Source organism: Antedon bifida, chromosome 9 (genome assembly GCF_963402885.1).
Source record: "Antedon bifida chromosome 9, ecAntBifi1.1, whole genome shotgun sequence".
In the NCBI taxonomy this organism is placed as follows: Eukaryota; Metazoa; Echinodermata; class Crinoidea; order Comatulida; family Antedonidae; genus Antedon; species Antedon bifida.
Genome location: NC_136234.1, coordinates 11,400,477 through 11,420,704, shown reverse-complemented (window position 1 = coordinate 11,420,704; position 20,228 = coordinate 11,400,477). Strand labels below are relative to the sequence as shown.

Sequence of the window (20,228 nt, the reverse complement as noted above, 5' to 3'; positions counted from 1 at the left end):
GCATTGACATTTTAAAGTAATATGATCAAAAAATCGTCCTATTGTTGTGACGTCTATACGTGATGTCTAAGCATAACACTAAAGTAGACATGTTCGTAACATTTCTTATCCTGAAAACAAAAATGTCTATAACTTTTGATCTGGTACACCATGCCACAACTGACCAATCAGGCTGTCTAATGACCTAGTGTTAAAGAATAGGAGACAATTTGTGGTCTGGTTCTGAGTCTAAAGTAAACTGGAACTACTTTTCCAAAAACGGTATTTGTGTACGAGTGGGAAAGTTATAATTTGTAATCTGAAAACTTATTTTGACTTAATGTCAGGTGTTTCGATACACTAGTAGTTTTAAAACCCAATTTGCTCAAATCAATACGCTGACAATGTACCTATTTGGTTACCGCTCAAATCCCTTTAAAGAAAGAAGACAAAAGTAAAATAAAATTAGCGGTGGTACCAGGATCGTCCCGACAAGGGGGATATGCAACAAGCGAAGCGAGCACCATCACTTGTTGGTTCTAGGGCCACAATTGGGGGTCCAGGGATAGAATGACCTTCAGCGTATTTAATTTGAGTCCATTTTAATGAATAAAATAAGTTAACTTAATATACTCACAGTTCTTCCAATGCTGTCAAATTAGCAAATGCATTGGCTGACAATGTAACTATTTGGTTATCGTACAAATCCCTTTAAAGAAAAAATACAAACGTAGAATACAATTATACATTATATTAATGTGATCAATATTTACTACAAAATACAAATTACTACAAAAAATTACTTATTTCATTATACTATTTCCGCTGAACGACACGAAATCACAGAACAACAGTTATTTTATGGTGTTTTTTTAAGGTATCTCTGTGTTATTATTTGACTGTTTCCTTATTTTTATGCCTAATCAATTTCCTACAATGTCATGTTATTTTTATTTTTTTAGTGTTTGAAACATCGTCAGCATTGACATTTTAAAGTAATATGATCAAAAAATAGTCCTATTGTTGTGACGTCTATACGTGATGTCTAAGCATAACACTAAAGTAGACATGTTCGTAACATTTCTTATCCTGAAAACAAAAATGTCTATAACTTTTGATCTGGTACACCATGCCACAACTGACCAATCAGGCTGTCTAATGACCTAGTGTTAAAGAATAGGAGACAATTTGTGGTCTGGTTCTGAGTCTAAAGTAAACTGGAACTACTTTTCCAAAAACGGTATTTGTGTACGAGTGGGAAAGTTATAATTTGTAATCTGAAAACTTATTTTGACTTAATGTCAGGTGTTTCGATACACTAGTAGTTTTAAAACCCAATTTGCTCAAATCAATACGCTGACAATGTACCTATTTGGTTACCGCTCAAATCCCTTTAAAGAAAGAAGACAAAAGTAAAATAAAATTAGCGGTGGTACCAGGATCGTCCCGACAAGGGGGATATGCAACAAGCGAAGCGAGCACCATCACTTGTTGGTTCTAGGGCCACAATTGGGGGTCCAGGGATAGAATGACCTTCAGCGTATTTAATTTGAGTCCATTTTAATGAATAAAATAAGTTAACTTAATATACTCACAGTTCTTCCAATGCTGTCAAATTAGCAAATGCATTGTCTGGCAATGTAACTATTTGGTTATAGCTCAAATCCCTTTAAAGAAAGAATACAATAAAATACAATTATACATTATATTATTGTGATAAATATTTACTACAAAATACAAATTACTACAAACAATTACTTATTTCATTATATTATTTCGTCTGAACGACACGAAATCACAGAAAAACAGTTTATTTTATAAGAATAACATTTTCTTTTCCTGAAAACAAAAACGTCTATAACTTTTGACCTGGTACACCATGCCACAACTGACCAATCAGGCTTTCTAATGACCTGGTGTTAAAGGATAGGAGACCATTTGTATTCTGGTACTGAGTCTCAAGTAAACTGGAACTATTTTTCCAAAAACTTTATGTGTGTACGAGTGAAAAGAGTTATAATTTGTAAGCTGAAAACATAATTTGACAATAAAGTCAGGTGTTTCGATACACGTGTAGTTTTAAAAACCCAATTTGTTCAAATAAATCCGCTAGTTTGAGGCGTTTTTGAGCGATCACAAAAAACAGTTTATTTTATGGTGTTTTTTTAAGGTATCTCTGTGTTATTATTTGACTGTTTCCTTATTTTTATGCCTAATCAATTTCCTACAATGTCATGTTATTTTTTATTTTTTTAGTGTTTGAAACATCGTCAGCATTGACATTTTAAAGTAATATGATCAAAAAATCGTCCTATTGTTGTGACGTCTATCGTGATGTCTAAGCATAACACTAAAGTAGACATGTTCGTAACATTTCTTATCCTGAAAACAAAAATGTCTATAACTTTTGATCTGGTACACCATGCCACAACTGACCAATCAGGCTGTCTAATGACCTAGTGTTAAAGAATAGGAGACAATTTGTGGTCTGGTTCTGAGTCTAAAGTAAACCGGAACTACTTTTCCAAAAACGGTATTTGTGTACGAGTGGGAAAGTTATAATTTGTAATCTGAAAACTTATTTTGACTTAATGTCAGGTGTTTCGATACACTAGTAGTTTTAAAACCCAACTTGCTAAAATCAATACGCTTGTTTGAGGCGAGTCTTTTATACTATAGGGAGCAATCTCACCCGCTTGGCTATTTTTTATCCAGTAAAGTGGTACGGCCCTGCATGGTTAACTAAGCACCACTGTCTTAAGCCTGTTTTACAGCCGACGTTATTCGACGCTTTCATCGTTGATCGTTAAACTTAGCTTAAGTAATATACTCACAGTTTTTTCAATGCTGTGAAATCAGCAAATGCATAGGCTGACAATGTAACTATTTGGTTATAGCTCAAATCCCTTTAAAGAAAGAATACAATAAAATACAATTATACATTATATTATTGTGATAAATATTTACTACAAAATACAAATTACTACAAACAATTACTTATTTCATTATATTATTTCGTCTGAACGACACGAAATCACAGAAAAACAGTTTATTTTATGGTGTTTTTTAAGGTATCTCTGTGTTATTATTTGACCGATTTTATGACTGTTTCCTTATTGTTATGCCTAATTAATTTCCTACAATGTCATGTTATTTTTATTTTTTTAGTGTTTGAAACATCGTCAGCATTGACATTTTAAAGTAAGATGATCCAAAAATCGTCCTGACCTAGCGTTAAAGGATAAGAGACAATTTGTGGTCTGGTACTGAGTCTCAAGTAAACTGGAACTACTTTTCCAAAAACTTTATTTGTGTACGAGTGGAAAAGTTATAATTTGTAATCTGAAAACAAAATTTGACTTAATGTCAGGTATTTCGATATACGATTAGTTTTAAAACCCCAATTTGTTCAAATCCATCCGCTTGTTTAAGGCGTTTTGATAGGCTAGTCTATTATACTATAGGGAGCAATCTCACCCATTTGGCTATTTATATCCTTATATCCGAGCACCATAATAGTCCACCAGAACCATGGTGGAGTGTGTGAGCCTCGAACCCTAGCCTATATTCAACATTTTTTTCGTTTTTACCATTTTTATCGTTGTTACAATTATTGCCATTTTTACATTTGTTTTCCCATGTTTTACTATCCTTAACCATTTTTACCATTCATCATTATTGTTTATACCAATAATAACCATTAAATTACATAGGTGTGTAATGTTGAAAAAATTGCTCTGCTTACACCATATTCACAGCAAAATTTGAAATAATTATATCGATATCGCACATCGCTGATAATAAAACTGTCTGTCAATTCAATTACAAACAAATTGTGGTTTGTCTAACATAATCTGTTATATATATATTTCAAGGTAAGCCTTATAATATCAACAGCGACAGGCCTACTTACAATCCTGTTGTTCTATTGAACTCAACGAGCTGTGAGTGTACAATTGTATTCCATCTATAACAACGTATCCAACCACAACAACCGCAACTGCAATGTGTTGGACATACACCTACGTTTAATAAAGAAAAATAGAATTGTTACATTAACCATTATAAGAAAACGCTATAATAATATTTCTGTTTTTTATTTTTTTAAATGCACAATCTAGGTTCAAGACTGTCAAGATATATATTTTGGCACATATGGCGTTTCATACGTATACTACTTTAGCTCACCACCAACATTCTAGTAGTATTAGTAAACAAAACTTCTAATTTCTCAGAACTCAGTGTTAAATCATGGATCAAGGAATGGAAGCGTATGCATCGACGGTGACATCAAACGATTGTCCAACGCGCTTGCCTATACTAAAGCATTGCTGCCAATCAAACAAACACAACAAACACGCTTATTGAACTCCGTGTCTCTAACCGCGGCCCTCCATAGAACGCTGCGAATCAACTGTTACCTTTTTTTAGAACAAAACGTAGCCATGTAGAAATCGTATGCGCAGTCTGATTATTCTATTAACATGCGTGCGTCGATGATTAATTGACAACAACAATATATTGCTGAACAATTCTGTTTCAATTTCATCACAATCGGACTTTTATAGGCCTATTTGAATTATCATATTAGCCTGCCATCTCCTGTTATTAAAAATTACGTTAATCTGTAAAATATTAAATGTTGCATTTGACCATGTATGTTGTTACCGTCTGTTTTGTTTGCAGTACAACAAACGTGTTTTTAATATTTCGCTAAGCAGTGGTTTCTTCATAAAGTAATTATAGATGTGATTATATTTAAAGTGTAGTGCCTGGTGATTGGCTAGTGGTTATGTCATCCACACATCCAATTACTGGGCCTAATCGAATCAAAACTATGATCCCTGATCCGGGATTGGCTGGCTATGTATATGTAGTCACCACTGACTACTACTCTCTTTATTTTGTAACATTGTATGCAGTCCGCGCTCTGTCGTTTAGTGTTATGGAAGCTTTCATCTCAAACTGATGCAGATCCTTCTATTCCTTAATCCTTAACAGTCATTCTTATAGGCCTAGAATAGATTTTCTCGCTTATAAATATACGTACTGTTATGATTGTGAATTAAGCAAGCGTGACGAACATTACCTTATTTGATATTCTACGCGTTAAGTGTTACTGTACGTGGTCTTAGCTAAGATTGTTTTGAGCAATTGATTAACAGGGATACCGTCTATCTGATAAAGCCGGCTTAAATCGGGAAGTCATTATTCAATGATAAATGACTACGGTGGCAGCCAAAACGGAAACATTGTTTGTTGAATAGGTCTTACAGACTACTGTCCACATCATAGACTCTCTTCTCCCAGACGTGCTTTGTGATTTGAGCGTGCCCAGCCTGAGTTTAAAATTCCCATTTTGTCAGCCTCCGTAAATTATAAACTTCCGCGCAGTTTCATAATGCCTCTGTCCTCTTGAATATAACTGCCTAAAGGCGCGGCGCGAAAATACTCCCCTCTACAAACGGTAATTTGACTGCGCCGACATTGTATTGTCCAATGGTGAATACGGTTGTAAAGCCATGTCCATTATCGTAGGAAAATACTAAAGCATATCGTGTTGTACATGTGGTGCCTGTATCGGTTACAGGCTAGGTTTATGATACAGGCGTTGCATGCGATGCTGTATCACATAAATGTCCTATGATACTACACACATTTAGATACAGGCTATAAGTGTTATACAATTACAGTTTTTAATTGGTGTTTAAATAATAAATGATTGAGTTGACCTTAATTAGATACTTAACAGTTTTAATATCTTTATTTGAATACAGAAAACAAAGGATTGACACGAAAATCGTTGCCATAGCAACTATTATGAGAACAGACCGAAAACCATGATTGTTTCGACAATTTTAAAGGTAAATATTTTTTTAACATTTCTGTACTGAATACGAAATAAACTGAAATTACTGTAGTTCCATTACTTTTAGTTTTGAAACAGATCTATCCTTTAACTTTTTGTAACATACATTGAGTTTTCCAATTTAGTTTTTCATCGATAGTTTTACAAAGATATATATGTATAATGTTTGACAATTTCTACTTTATTCATTCCATTAGTCGTTGAGATGCTTCGTTGCAGACGGACGAAAAGAGCTCCTTATCCCATACGTTTTCCGTTTTGAATACTCAGATTTGTTTTTAAAAAAATGAAACTATTTGTTTATTATCGATATAACTTAAACTGCACGTGTTGCTTTAGTTAAAGCCAAGTAGGTATGAGATCACCCCAATTTGCCTTCATGAATTTCTGTGTTTGTCTATGTGTTAGCAAGATGACGTCAAAACTACTAAAGGGTTTTTGACCAAATATTCACCATAGATATCAATAGATACATGATCTAGCGCGATTTTCTAAAATAACGTAGGCCTAATTAATCTTAAATCATAAATGCACCATATTTATCAAGACATTTTGAGTGAATTCTCCCAATACGTTGTGATTTTGTATGGGAAATGAAATTAAAACTACAGTTTTCAAAGATATCGATCAGACTAATTTCATTTTAATAGACAATCTAAATCAGCTATCAACTTATATTAGGCCGGTTGAGCCGCCGGTGATTTCTATGAAACGCCCAGTGCGTCTTTTACGACATTTCGCGTAGTCTAGTGATTACAGTAAGTACTACGTGTATGTAGTACATAAGGTCATCATAGTCTTTAGGTTTCTTATGTTATAAAAATAAATAATATATAATTACATACTACAATTTTGTTGGTTTAACCTAAAAGTAGTAATATTTAATAATTTAATTGTTTTTAATCTGTCGAGTTAAAAATTCAGTGCACTCCATAATATTTTTCTCGCGTGTGAAGTGACGTTATCTCTCAGGACTAATAAAGTATTGACATCCTTCGAATGAGGTTAAATATAAAATATTTTTTATTAATACACAAAATATTTTACTATGATTAAATTAAAAAATGACAGTCATACCTGAACAGCTAGAAAACGGCAAAACGACCAATATCACGAGGATTTGAAAGATGAACATTTTTTACACAATTCTGTATAAACGCTAACATTTACCTCCGACAGTTCCTACTTTGTCTGGTTAATGTTAATAAGCCTATAGCATGTTTTGTTGGCTTTATAACATACCTGATTGTATTATTGCAGTGTGATTGGTCAATTACTCACCACGTGTCATTTGGATTCATTTGGGCATATCTAACGAAAAGTGGTGATAATTTCGCTCTAATGCATGTTCAGCTTTTGTAAACATTTTTGACTGATCGCGTTCGCGAACATCAACTTGTGCTTGTGCTCTACCGGCGCCGTACAAATGCCCTTTCAATGGCCTAGCTTCCCGGCCTAGCATTCTTCAATGATTTACGATAAATAAATTGAATAAAACTAGGTGTGTTATAAAACAAATAATGAATGCTTTGTATTAGTTTTTTATTCGATGAAAAATTTACTACTCTATTTTGAACTCGGCTCTATAGTCTAGGACCTGGGTCAGTTGTATGCATTTAATTTAGGAGAGAGTCTCTCAACTGTTATAGGATAATTTGACCCAAAGGAACAACATGGGATATGTGCCAAATTCGCTATCCGTGGCGAACATGCCCAAAATCGGGATCAAAGGTTAAAAATGTGTGGTTCTTATATCTCAACAACCACTTGTCGTTTTTGCTTTTGGTGACCAATTGTTCAGAATATATATATATACATATTTATATTCGGTCTAACACAACTTTTAGCGAAAAAATGACCGGAAATGCTTTTGCTGACCTTTGACCCAAAAATGACCAAAAAACACATTTTTGGGTAAATTATTCTATAAAATGCCAATAGACAAACTTTATGGTATCAAATGAAAGCATACACAATATGTTACCCAAAAAAAATGTTTAATTATGAAGCTAATTTTATGGAAAATGTGCATATTTTGATTAATTTATACAAAAAATGAATATTTGGTAGCGTAATTGTTATGTTTATTTATATAATATTAAATAATTCAAGTGTTTGGAAAAACTATTTGGTATTAAATGAAAGCCCACAAAATATTCTATCCATTGCTACCCAACTTGTAATAAAAGTCTGTAATTATGATGCTAATTTTGTGAAAAATGTGTATATTTTATTGATTTTTGTTTATTTATAATATTTAATAATTAGCCAAAAAAAAAAATGACACAAAATTACATATTGGCCTATTAATATAAATATATATGTTCCGAGTATTTTGATACCAATATCATTTTGATAGACCAAAGGGTTACAGAGACAGCGCAAATTGGGTGCCATTTTGAAATTGCATTGAAAATCTGTAATTATGAATAATGATGTAGATTTTTTGGAAAAATTTGCATATATTATTAATTTTTGGCAAAAATGAGTATATTAAATAGTGTAAATTTGTTTTGGTTTATTTATAATGATTAAATTATTAAAGTGTTTAGAAGATCTATTTGGTATTAAATAAAAGCCCATAAAATATTCTATTCATTGCTACCCAACCCAAATCTAATTATGATATTTTAAAAAAGAATGTGCATATTTTATTCATTTTTTACAAAAATTAGTACTGTAAGTGCAAGTAGTGTACATTTATTTTGGTTTATTTTGTATAATAAATCAATATTTGTTTAGCTTTAATGAACTATGTGACATATCAAATGAAAGCCAATCAAATATGCTATCCAATTGAATTGTAAAGTAAAAATTATAAAGCTAATTTAGAAAATGTGTTATACAGTTTTTTTTTCTCTTTTGTGGTGTAATCTACCACATTTATTCGTTCATCATAATTATTACAAATACATATTAACATATTACTTTTTTTTTTTCTCTCCATTATTTTCTTGAATTTAGGATACTCAAGGTTATAGTAAATAAAAGTAACAATACATATACTAATTCAATACAGTTAGGGTAAATATATTTTGGTTTATTATACATTTAATTATAGTGTTTTAAAAAACTATTTGATATCAAATTAAACCACATAAAACATGCTACATAGTAGTACATACAGATTATCCAATATGTATCGAAAATGAATAATTTTTTTGTGGAAAATATAGAATTATATAATATTATAAATAAACCAAAATAAATTTATAAATAAACATAACAATTATGCTACCAAATATTCATTTTTTGTATAAAAGTAAGAAAAATATGCACATTTTCCATACAATTAGCTTCATAATTAAAAATTTTCAATACAAGTTGGGTAGCAATGATTAGCATATTGTGTATGTTTCATTTGATACCATACAGTTTGTTCATTGGCATTTTAAAGAATAATTTAACCCGAATATTTTTTTTTTGTCATTTTTGGGTCAAAGGTCAGTAAAAGCATTTCCAGTCATTTTTTCGCTAAAAGTTGTGTTAGACCGAATATAAATATATACTGAACAATTGGACACCAAAAGCAAATCTGTACGACAAGTGGTTGTCGAGATATAAGAACGACACATTTTTAACCTTTGACCCCGATTTTGGGCATGTTCGCCCCGGATAGCGAATTTGGCACATATCCTATGTTGTTCCTTGGGGTCAAATTATCCTATAACAGTTGAGAGACTCTCTCCTAAATTAAATGCACACAAATCTTACCCAGGTCCTAGACTACTAGTTCTTGTGGTGGAACAATCGTCTCGGATAATGACTATATAATCTGTAGGTACAGTGTACACAGTTTGTTTGTGTGCACCTTAACGAATCAAATAATACATTATAGTTACAGTATGCCTAGTCATATTAATTAAAATGTTTACGTTTGAACTGCAAATTCTGTTTCAACAACTATTTATATACATCAAAATGCAACAGATTGAGGCTCCTCCTCTTTATTTAACCTCATCACTCAGAAATAGATGCCTTCAATGCTTCGTGCTCTTAAATTGTTACCATTCTCTTATTACTTCGAACTCTTCTATAACTGGAGAGATCCTCCACGATTGAGATCAGCAGACGGCCGCCCAACAAACATGCAGCGTTTCAACTCATAACCGTAACGCTTTCTTGTTGGTGGGTCAGCAGTGTTGGCCAAACAAAAATGCAATCAAAAATTTACTTCCGCTTGATCGCGATCAGTTAGGTTTAGATTATAGTAGTTAGGTTGATTTAATTTTAATAACATTAAGTGTTAGATGACGTTTCAGATTATGTTTTTGTTATTTATGGCCCATGGGCCCAACACCGGTTTACGACGTTAATAGGATAGCTACCGTGGCCTTGACTACAGTCAATAAGTTTTTCGGCTATTTTAAACAATTTAGGCCTATCAGTACCGTACTAAATTTTGTATTTCATTGAATGTCAAAAAATACAGTATGCTACAGTTAGGCTTATATACTTATATTATGATAACAACGAACACACTTGGCCTAGCTTAGAAAATACAAACATTGTATTTCACGATCATTTTTATTTATTATTATTATTTATTTTATTATCGTTATTACTTCTTCATTTTGACATGTCTATATTGTTATAATAGTTATTATTTACCGTATAGTAAATAAACGATATTTGAAAGCAATTTAAATCCTCCAGAATAGGCCTACAGTATTATTTGAATGATTTAAGAATGATTAGAATTATTATTGCTAATTACATTTTTCTACTTCCATTAAAGTTCAAACAAGTTATATACCTTGTCAATATCACACTTAATCTAAACATAATTATTTCGATAGGTATGCATCATAATAATTATTGTACACGTTTCGCTTTATTCTGGTTCTCTGCATCACGCATTTCGCCTTTTACTAAATATTTCCGTGTATAGAAACTAAGAGTTTGAATTAACTTGTTTCCTTATTCTGAATTGAAGGCATATATAATTATACTAGCAGTAACCCGTGCTCCGCACTGTCTTTTCTTGGGTGCAATTTTGAAATTGCATTGAAAATCTGTAATTATGAATAATGATGTAGATTTTTTTGAAAAATTTGCATATTTTATTAATTTTTGATAAAAATGAGTATATTAAATAGTGTACATTTATTTTGGTTTATTTATAATGATTAAATTATTAAAGTGTTTAGAAGATCTATTTGGTATTAAATAAAAGCCCATAAAATATTCTATTCATTGCTACCCAACCCAAATCTAATTATGATATTTTAAAAAAGAATGTGCATATTTTATTCATTTTTGACAAAAATTAGTACTGTAAGTGCAAGTAGTGTACATTTATTTTGGTTTATTTTGTATAATAAATCAATATTTGTTTAGCTTTAATGAACTATGTGACATATCAAATGAAAGCCAATCAAATATGCTATCCAATTGAATTGTAAAGTTAAAATTATAAAGCTAATTTAGAAAATGTGTTATACAGTTTTTTTTTCTCTTTTGTGGTGTAATCTATCACATTTATTCGTTCATCATAATTATTACAAATACATATTAACATATTACTCTCTTTTTTTTCTCTCCATTATTTTCTTGAATTTAGGATACTCAAGGTTATAGTAAATAAAGTAACAATGCATATAATAATTCAATACAGTTAGTGTAAATATATTTTAGTTTATTATACATTTAATTCTAATGTTTTAAATAACTATTTGGTACCAAATTAAACCACATAAAACATGCTACCTAGTAGTACAGACAGATTATCCAATATGTATCGAAAATGAATAATTTTTTTGTGGAAAATATAGAATTATATAATATTATAAATAAACCAAAATAAATTTACACTACTTACTCTATATTTTTGTCAAAAAAAAGAAGAATATTTTCAAAAAAGTCTTAATTAAAGATTTCAATAATACAAGTTGGGTACCAACAATGGATAGTATATTTTATGGGGTTTTATTTTTATACCAAATATAACGCTAGAATTATTTAAACCAAAATAAATTTACACTAATGTATACTTATTTTTGTCTAAAGTTAATAAAATATGCACATTTTCCAAAAATAACATCACATAATTAATAATTTTCAATACAAGTTGGGTAGCTATGGATAGCATATTTTATGTGCTTTCCTTTGATACCAAATATGTCTTCCAAATATTTGAATTACTTAGTATCATAGGCCTAAATAAACGAAAATAAATTTACACTATCTAGTATACTCATTTTTGTCAAACATTAATAAAATATACACATTTTTCACAAAATTAGCATCATAATTACAGATTTTTATTACAAGTTGGGTAGCAATGGATAGAATATTTTATGGGCATTCATTTGAAACCAAATAGTTCTTCCAAACACTTAAATTATTTAATATTATATAAATAAACATAACAATTACGCTACCAAATATTCATTTTTTGTATAAAAGTAAGCAAAATATGCACATTTTCCATACAATTAGCTTCATAATTAAAAATTTTCAATACAAGTTGGGTAGCAATGAGTATCATATTGTGTATGTTTCATTTGATACCATACAGTTTGTTCATTGGCATTTTAAAGAATAATTTAACCCGAAAATTAGTTTTTTTGGTCATTTTTGGGTCAAAGGTCAGTAAAAGCATTTCCGGTCATTTTTTCGCTAAAAGTTGTGTTAGACCGAATATAAATATATACTGAACAATTGGACACCAAAAGTAAATCTGTACGACAAGTGGTTGTCGAGATATAAGAACGACACATTTTTAACCTTTGACCACGGTTTTGGGCATATTCGTCCCGGATAGCGAATTTGGCACATATCCTATGTTGTTCCTTGGGGTCAAATTATCCTATAACAGTTGAGATAATCTCTCCTAAATTAAATGCACACAAATCTTACCCAGGTCCTAGACTACTAGTTCTTGTGGTGGAACAATCGTCTCGGATAATGACTATATAATCTGTAGGTACAGTGTAGGCCTACACAGTTTGTTTGTGTGCACCTTAACGAATCAAATAATACATTATAGTTACAGTATGCCTAGTCATATTAATTAAAATGTTACGTTTGAACTGCAAACAAAAAAGTTTCAACAACTATTTATATACATCAAAATGCAACAGATTGAGGCTCCTCCTCTTTATTTAACCTCATCACTCAGAAATAGATGCCTTCAATGCTTCGTGCTCTTAAATTGTTACCATTCTCTTATTACTCCGAACTCTTCTATAACTGGAGAGATCCTCCACGATTGAGATCATCAGACGGTGTCCAACAAACATGCAGCGTTTCAACTCATAACCGTAACGCTTTCTTGTTGGTAGGTCAGCAGTGTTGGCCAAACAAAAATGCAATCAAAAATTTACTGCCACTTGATCGCGATCAGTTAGGTTTAGATTATAGTAGTTAAGTTGATTTAATTTTAATAACATTAAGTGTTAGATGACGTTTCAGGTTATGTTTTTGTTATTTATGGCCCATGGGCCCAACACCGGTTTACGACGTTAATAGGATAGCTATCGTGGCCTTGACTACAGTCAATAAGTTTTTCGCCTATTTTAAACAATTTAGGCCTATTTAGGCTAGTGAAGCCGATGATACGATCAGTACCGTACTAAATTTTGTATTTCATTGAATGTCAAAAAATACAGTATGCTACAGTTAGGCTTATATACTTATATTATGATAACAACGAACACACTTGGCCTAGCTTAGAAAATACAAACATTGTATTTCACTTTTATTTGTTTATTTCTTGTTGTTACTTCTTCATTTTGACATGTCTATATTGTTATAATAGTTATTATTTACCGTATAGTAAATAAACGATATTTGAAAGCAATTTAAATCCTCCAGAATAGGCCTACAGTATTAGTTGAATTGATTTAAGAATTATTTAAATTAGTATTGCTAATGACATTTCTCTAATTCCATTAAAGTTCCAACAAGTTATATACCATGTCAATATCACATTTAATCTAAACATAATTATTTCGATAGGATGCATATAAAAATTACACGTTTCGCTTTACTCTGGTTTCTCTGCATCATGCATTTCGCCTTTTATTAAAAATTTCCGTGTAGGCCTATAGAAACTATTCAGTTTGAACTAACTTGTTTTTGTAAAAGGGTAGGCCTTTGTATTGCCTGTTTCCTTATTCTGAATTGAAGGCATATATATTTATACTAGCAGTAACCCGTGCTCCGCACTGTCTTTTCTGTCCTAATATGTGGATTATACTTTGCATGTATAATAAAAGCGCACTCTGATAAAAGTACTTTGACAAATTATCCAAATAAAAAAAAATTGTATCAAGAATAAAATTCGGAACTATTTTATGTCAATTGATTTTGTTATACACTATCCCTTCACTTTAAAATATCTATAAGCTAAAAAATGAAAGCAATACTGGATATGGAACTTTAGACTTTACTTTTTACTGTTCAGATTTTACGAAAATAAAAGACGCTAAACAAAAATGTTGCTGTGTGAATTAGTTTGATGATGCGCGCAAACACTAACGAAAGTATAAAATACCAAACTATATTATTTTGGGTGTTTATCGTGGTGCATTCATTATTTGATACATATAGATAAAATAAAAAAGTGGACATAAATCAAATGAAAAACACATTGCTGCGGAAACACGAATTGTTAAGTTGTTTTCATGTTCGACAATGTATCAAACCATTTGGAATCGTTTGATTTGCACTACTCGAAATTAGATGATGCGCTCGTCGGAAACTTTAATATCTGATTTTTTTTGTGGAAACACGACTTTGGAATCATTTTATATTTGTATGTGTGTGTGCTTTTTTGTTTGTTTTTTTTTTTCATTTACATTTTTTTAAATTTTAATGGTTTTTATATTTTGCATTTTTTTTTGTGTGAGGTTTGGTATCTTTTTTTGCCACTTTTGTAATTACATTACATTGTGTTTTAGGTTGTTTTGCTTTAAGCGGAGATATTTATTATTTACACATATAGCGGATTCGAACTCGAACCTACTAAGCATTCATTTCGGCGTTTTACTCACTTTGCCAACATTTTACAAAATACATTATGTTCCAAGGATAGATGTAATTAATTAAAACTTCAACGACGCGATCATTCGATACGGTTGACTAAAGACTGTTTTTCAGCGGCCCGGCATGGTACTTGTACATCCGACCATGGCGGTACACAGCAGAGGAGGTTGCGTATAGTTTATACAGTAACGTAACATGGTCGCGGAGACGTCAAATTACTGCCATTTTTGCCTTTTTTAGTGTTTATCCTTAAAATTCAGGAGAGTGACATGATCTCAATCGCGTCGAGCATAGGTCATTGGCGAAAGTTCCGTATTTTTTAGTTGTATGAATATATTATACAGGTAATGAAGGAAACCTCAATAGGAAACCTGTACAGGATGGCATTACTTCCTCTGGTAACTTGCATTACAGTACTTACTACTGTATGTCTATACAAATGCTATGACCTTACACTAGATACTGTACTATTAAGAATAATTATAACATTGTAGGGCTCCAACTAATGTTATCTATGCCAACCATTTACATGTCAGTATGTATTTAAAAAACATTAACAAATCCAACAATTGCAATGACAATTTTTGAAAATTACACAATGACAATAATAAATAAAAATATTGATTTAAACAAACAAAAAGGGGGAGGTGAAATGCTTATAAAAGAACCTCATTTTAAATATCAATTTCATAAATTTTCATTAAAATATTCATTATTGACATTTTAAATATTAACACCCATTTCGTTATTAAAAGAAGAATGGCTTTACAAATTCTTAAATATTTATAATTTCTAATTTTCTCATATTGTAAAATTTTCTAGTCGACATTTTTTTGTATATACTATCCTCAATATATATTGTATATTTAAAAAATACATTATGCTACAGTTACATACTTATATGATAACAACGAACACACTTGGCCTAAATCCAGAATCTCCCTTTATTATAGGCCTACAGTATTATTTGAATGATTTAAGAATGATTACAATTATTATTGCTAACGAAATTTCTCTAATTCCATTAAAGTTCAAACAAGTTATATACCTTGTCAATATCACACTTAATCTAAACATAATTAGTTCGATAGGTATGCATATAATAATGATTGTACATGTTTCTCTTTACTCTGGTTTCTCTACATCACGCAAGTAAATATTTCGCCTAAAGATTTCCGTGTATAGAAACTAACTTGTTTTTGTAAAAGGGTAGGCCTAATTATATTAGTAAAAGTAGAATAACTTCCCTTTTAAGTAAGTAACAATGAAATGAGGCGATTTATCTATAAGAATAATACCACACGTTGAGAAACTTCACATTGAATATAATTTGGTGAAGGTGGAATTGTCAGTGGAGACAATCGAAATAAATACTATCTTCCAGATTATTTTGGAAACTGGTACGTCGATAAAATCAATTGATCTGTCATTAGCGCTTAAATAGATATACTGCAATTTGTTGTGGGATTTTCATTGACTGAATTGCATGAATAATGTAGGCCTACTTTATTATGCCTTATACATATTCAGCCCATTAACACTGCACTTAATAGGCCTACTGTATTATGCCTTATACATATTTAGCCCATTAACACTGCATTTAATAGGCTTACTGTATTATGCCTTATGCATGCATATTTAGCCCATTAACACTGCACGTTTTGGCCACTGGAATTACATTCATACATTATTAAATATATAGATCGGGAATGGGAAATGGGCAACGAAAATAACGAGAAGAATGAATGAATGGATGTAAAAAAAAATCCGAAAATTTACCTTGTACCAAGAACTACCGTACCTCTATATAGATCATAGTGTTAGTATTTGAACTACACGTCTGATGAAGTGTAGGCGTTAAGAAGGCAAAACAGTCAAACTGTATACTACCATTGTTTATGTTATAGACAAGTGGTGATCATCTTAGTTGAGTTTTGTATAAGTTATTTGAAATAGCTGTGCTGTGTGTTAAGCTGTAATGCTATGTAACCACCTTCGCATTATCGAACCATCTCGCTCTTACACAATGTAATAATAATCTCCCTCTGTAAACACTATGCAACCACCTTCGCACTATCGAACCATCTCGCTCTTACACAATGTAACATTAATAATCTCCCTCTATAAACATTATGCAACCACCTTCGCACTATCGAACCATCTCGCTCTTACACAATGTAATATTAATAATCTCCCTCTATAAACACTATGCAACCACCATCGCACTATCGAACCATCTCGCTCTTACACAATGTAATATTAATAATCTCCCTCTATAAACACTATGTAACCATCTTCGCACTATCGAACCATCTCGCTCTTACACAATGTAACATTAATAATCTGCCTCTGTAAACACTATGCAACCACCTTCGCACTATCGAACCATCTCGCTCTTACACAATGTAACCTACATTTAATAGAGATCAGGTTTACTCGCATCATTGTCAGTAAAGTAATTCTCTAATAAAAGCTAATTCTAATATGTGGTTATATACTTTGCATGTATAATAAAAGCGCACTCTGATAAAAGTACTTTGACAAATTATCAAAATAAAAACAAATTGTAAAATATCTGTAAGCTAAAAAATGAAAGCAATACTGGATATGGAACTGTAGACTTTACTTTTTACTGAGACTTTACGGAAATAAAAGACGCTAAACAAAAATGGTGCTGTGTGAATTAGTTAGATGATGGGCGCAAAAACTAACGAAAGTATAAAATACCAAACTATATTATGTTGGGTGTTTTTCGTGGTGTATTCATTATTTGATACTTATAGATAAAATAAAATAGTAGACATAAATCGAATGAAAAACACATTGCTGCGGAAACACGAATTGTTAAGTTGTTTTCATGTTCAACAATGTATCAAACCATTTGGAATCGTTTTGTTTGTGTATGTTTTTTTTTTCATTTACATTTTTTTTATTTCAATGGTTTTACAATTTTGCAATTTGTTTGGTTTAGAAGATTTGTTATCTATTTGCTACCTTTGTGTGGTCTAGAAATAGCCTGTGCTCCGCACGGTCTTGTCTGCCTTAATAATAATTCTCATGGGATGATTAAGTATTATAAAAGCGCAATACTGGATGTTGGATGTTGGAATATAAATCTAGGCTGCGCATCAGAAATTGACGTCTGGTAATCAGTTGGCAGATTAAAACATTGTAATGATAAAATATAAATATGAATTAAGTTATAGAATTAAGATGTATTGGATAAGTAAAACGGACTTTAAAATCTTTTAAACTTTTTTTAATTTACATTTTTTAAAAATGTTAATGTTTTTTTTTTATATTTTGAAATTTTCTTGCGTGAAGTATCTTTTTGGTATCTTTTTTGCTACTTTTGTAATTTTTTGCTTTAAGCGGCGATACTTTTTATTTAATTATTTACACATATCGCGGATTCAAACTCGAACCTACTAAGCATTAATTTCAATGGCCATGGCGTTTTACTCACTGAGCCAAACCGTGATTTACAAAATACATTCTGTTCCAATGATAGGTGTTTTAATTTGGCGGCTCGATATGGTGTTTGTAGATCAGGCCATTGCGGTACAGAGGAGGTTGCGTAGTTTATACAGTGACGTAACATGGTCGCTGAGACGTCAAATTACTGCCATTTTTGCCCTTTTTTAGTGTTTATTCTTAAAATTCAGGAAAGTGACATAGCATATCGTATGCGGCCCATCAATAAACATCAGTGTGCCAAATGTGACCACGTACCGTTCAGTGGTTTTGGAGGAGATACGTAAAATACGCGAAACATTTAGTAGTATTAATATATAGATAATTGTATAAAACAACTAGGCCTATGTTAATAAAAAAAGTGTTAATTGAAATTTGTTAAAGAGATTATATGTATAAAAAGAGGAAAGCAGTACTAGTAGAAATGATATATTATTAAAACAAAATTATGGAAAATGTGATAATATGTAACGAAATGAATACAACTTAAAAAAAGCTTAAATGTAAGCAGACGATAAAAGCAAACATTTTTAATATAGAATAATATGCAAAGTGTACAGAAATGAAAATGTTTTTAGAGAAAACTATATGTAGCGAGATATAGAACATATGTATAGAAAGATAAAAAAAAAACAATTATTATAATAATGTACATTTTTAAATGTTTTTTTATAATGATTTAGTGGTCAAACTGTCTAATTATGAAGTTTAAACTTTCTAAAAACATTGACGGTTTATTTTAATCTACGAAATGTTTAATATTCAAGAAACCATGAAACTACTGTACCTTAATGCAGAATGTACAATTTAAGTATACTTAAAATGATAAACAATTTAAAACTCCCAAATAACAATGATGATTTATTTCAATTTTAATAAAATTATAGAACTCGCTAAACTTATATAATTACAGAAAAAACGAAATTAACATGATAATAATATATAATAATATAAAAAATAATATACACAAGAATGTTTATTATTTGTTTCATAAAACATACACTGTTCTAAACTAAATTTCTATTTAATGAATCCATATTTAATCAATATGGAGTTTTTGATTCGAGACGACCGATGAGTTCAAGTTCAAGTTCGAGTTCAAAAAACATTTATTTATTCAATAATGGCATATTATTGTAGAGTATAACATAGGTGTGTACAGTATTTAAAAGAACATGGTAATAAACCATCATTTGGGGTCTTCTCTAGAAGAAATCAAGTTTCTTGTCTCGAGAAAGACCCCAGATACAATTATAACCAAAAAAAAATTAAAAATAGATAAATGATATATAAATTGACATACACATACATATAAACTAAACAAATTACTATTTAAAATAATAAAAAATAATAATAAAAATTATAATAATAAAACAATAACGATGACAATAAGAATAGATACATTCAGTGTACTACAATCCTAATTAAATTTAAAGAAATACGATATTTTTTAGAACGTAAAAAAATTTACTTGTGTGATTTTGTTTGATGAATTAATAGATTAGACATTGTCTCAGGAAGTTTGGTTAAAGAATTGAAAAATAAAGGAAGCAATTTGTGTTGTATATAGATCATGAAGACTAAGTATATTGAGTTTTTAGTCGCGTGGACGCGACTCTATAGCTCACTATGTCGGTCGGTTGGTCGGTCTGTCTGTCTGTCTGTCGGTCTGTCTGTCTGTCTGTCGGTCCGGTATCACTATGCATTGTAGCACGCGACTTAATGGATGTTGGCCTTGTTTAAATAAAGGTTGAGAAGGGACGAGATAGTGAGAGAAAGTAATAATACGGCCAGCACGTTTAATTAGTTTATTAAGTTTTTTCAAGTTTGACGGGTAGTCGGCTGCCCAAATAATGTTGCAATAAAGAAGATGAGGTTGTAAAAGGGTGTTATATAACAAGAGTAAGATATTTTG

General features: G+C 30.9%; 1 protein-coding gene across 1 annotated transcript in view; it reads right to left on the bottom strand.

The window, feature by feature from the left end:
- LOC144852279 (uncharacterized) overlaps positions 1-5,188 on the bottom strand; it is a 32,406-nt gene extending 27,218 nt beyond the window's left edge. The window contains exons 1-4 of the mRNA XM_078710056.1: positions 5,151-5,188; positions 2,814-2,885; positions 1,575-1,646; positions 617-688 (exon numbers count right to left, since the gene is read on the bottom strand). Of these exons, the coding sequence (XP_078566182.1) occupies positions 617-688; positions 1,575-1,646; positions 2,814-2,885; positions 5,151-5,188 (254 nt within the window). The remainder of the gene's footprint in view (positions 1-616; positions 689-1,574; positions 1,647-2,813; positions 2,886-5,150) is intronic.
- Between the last annotated feature and the right edge of the window lie 15,040 nt (positions 5,189-20,228).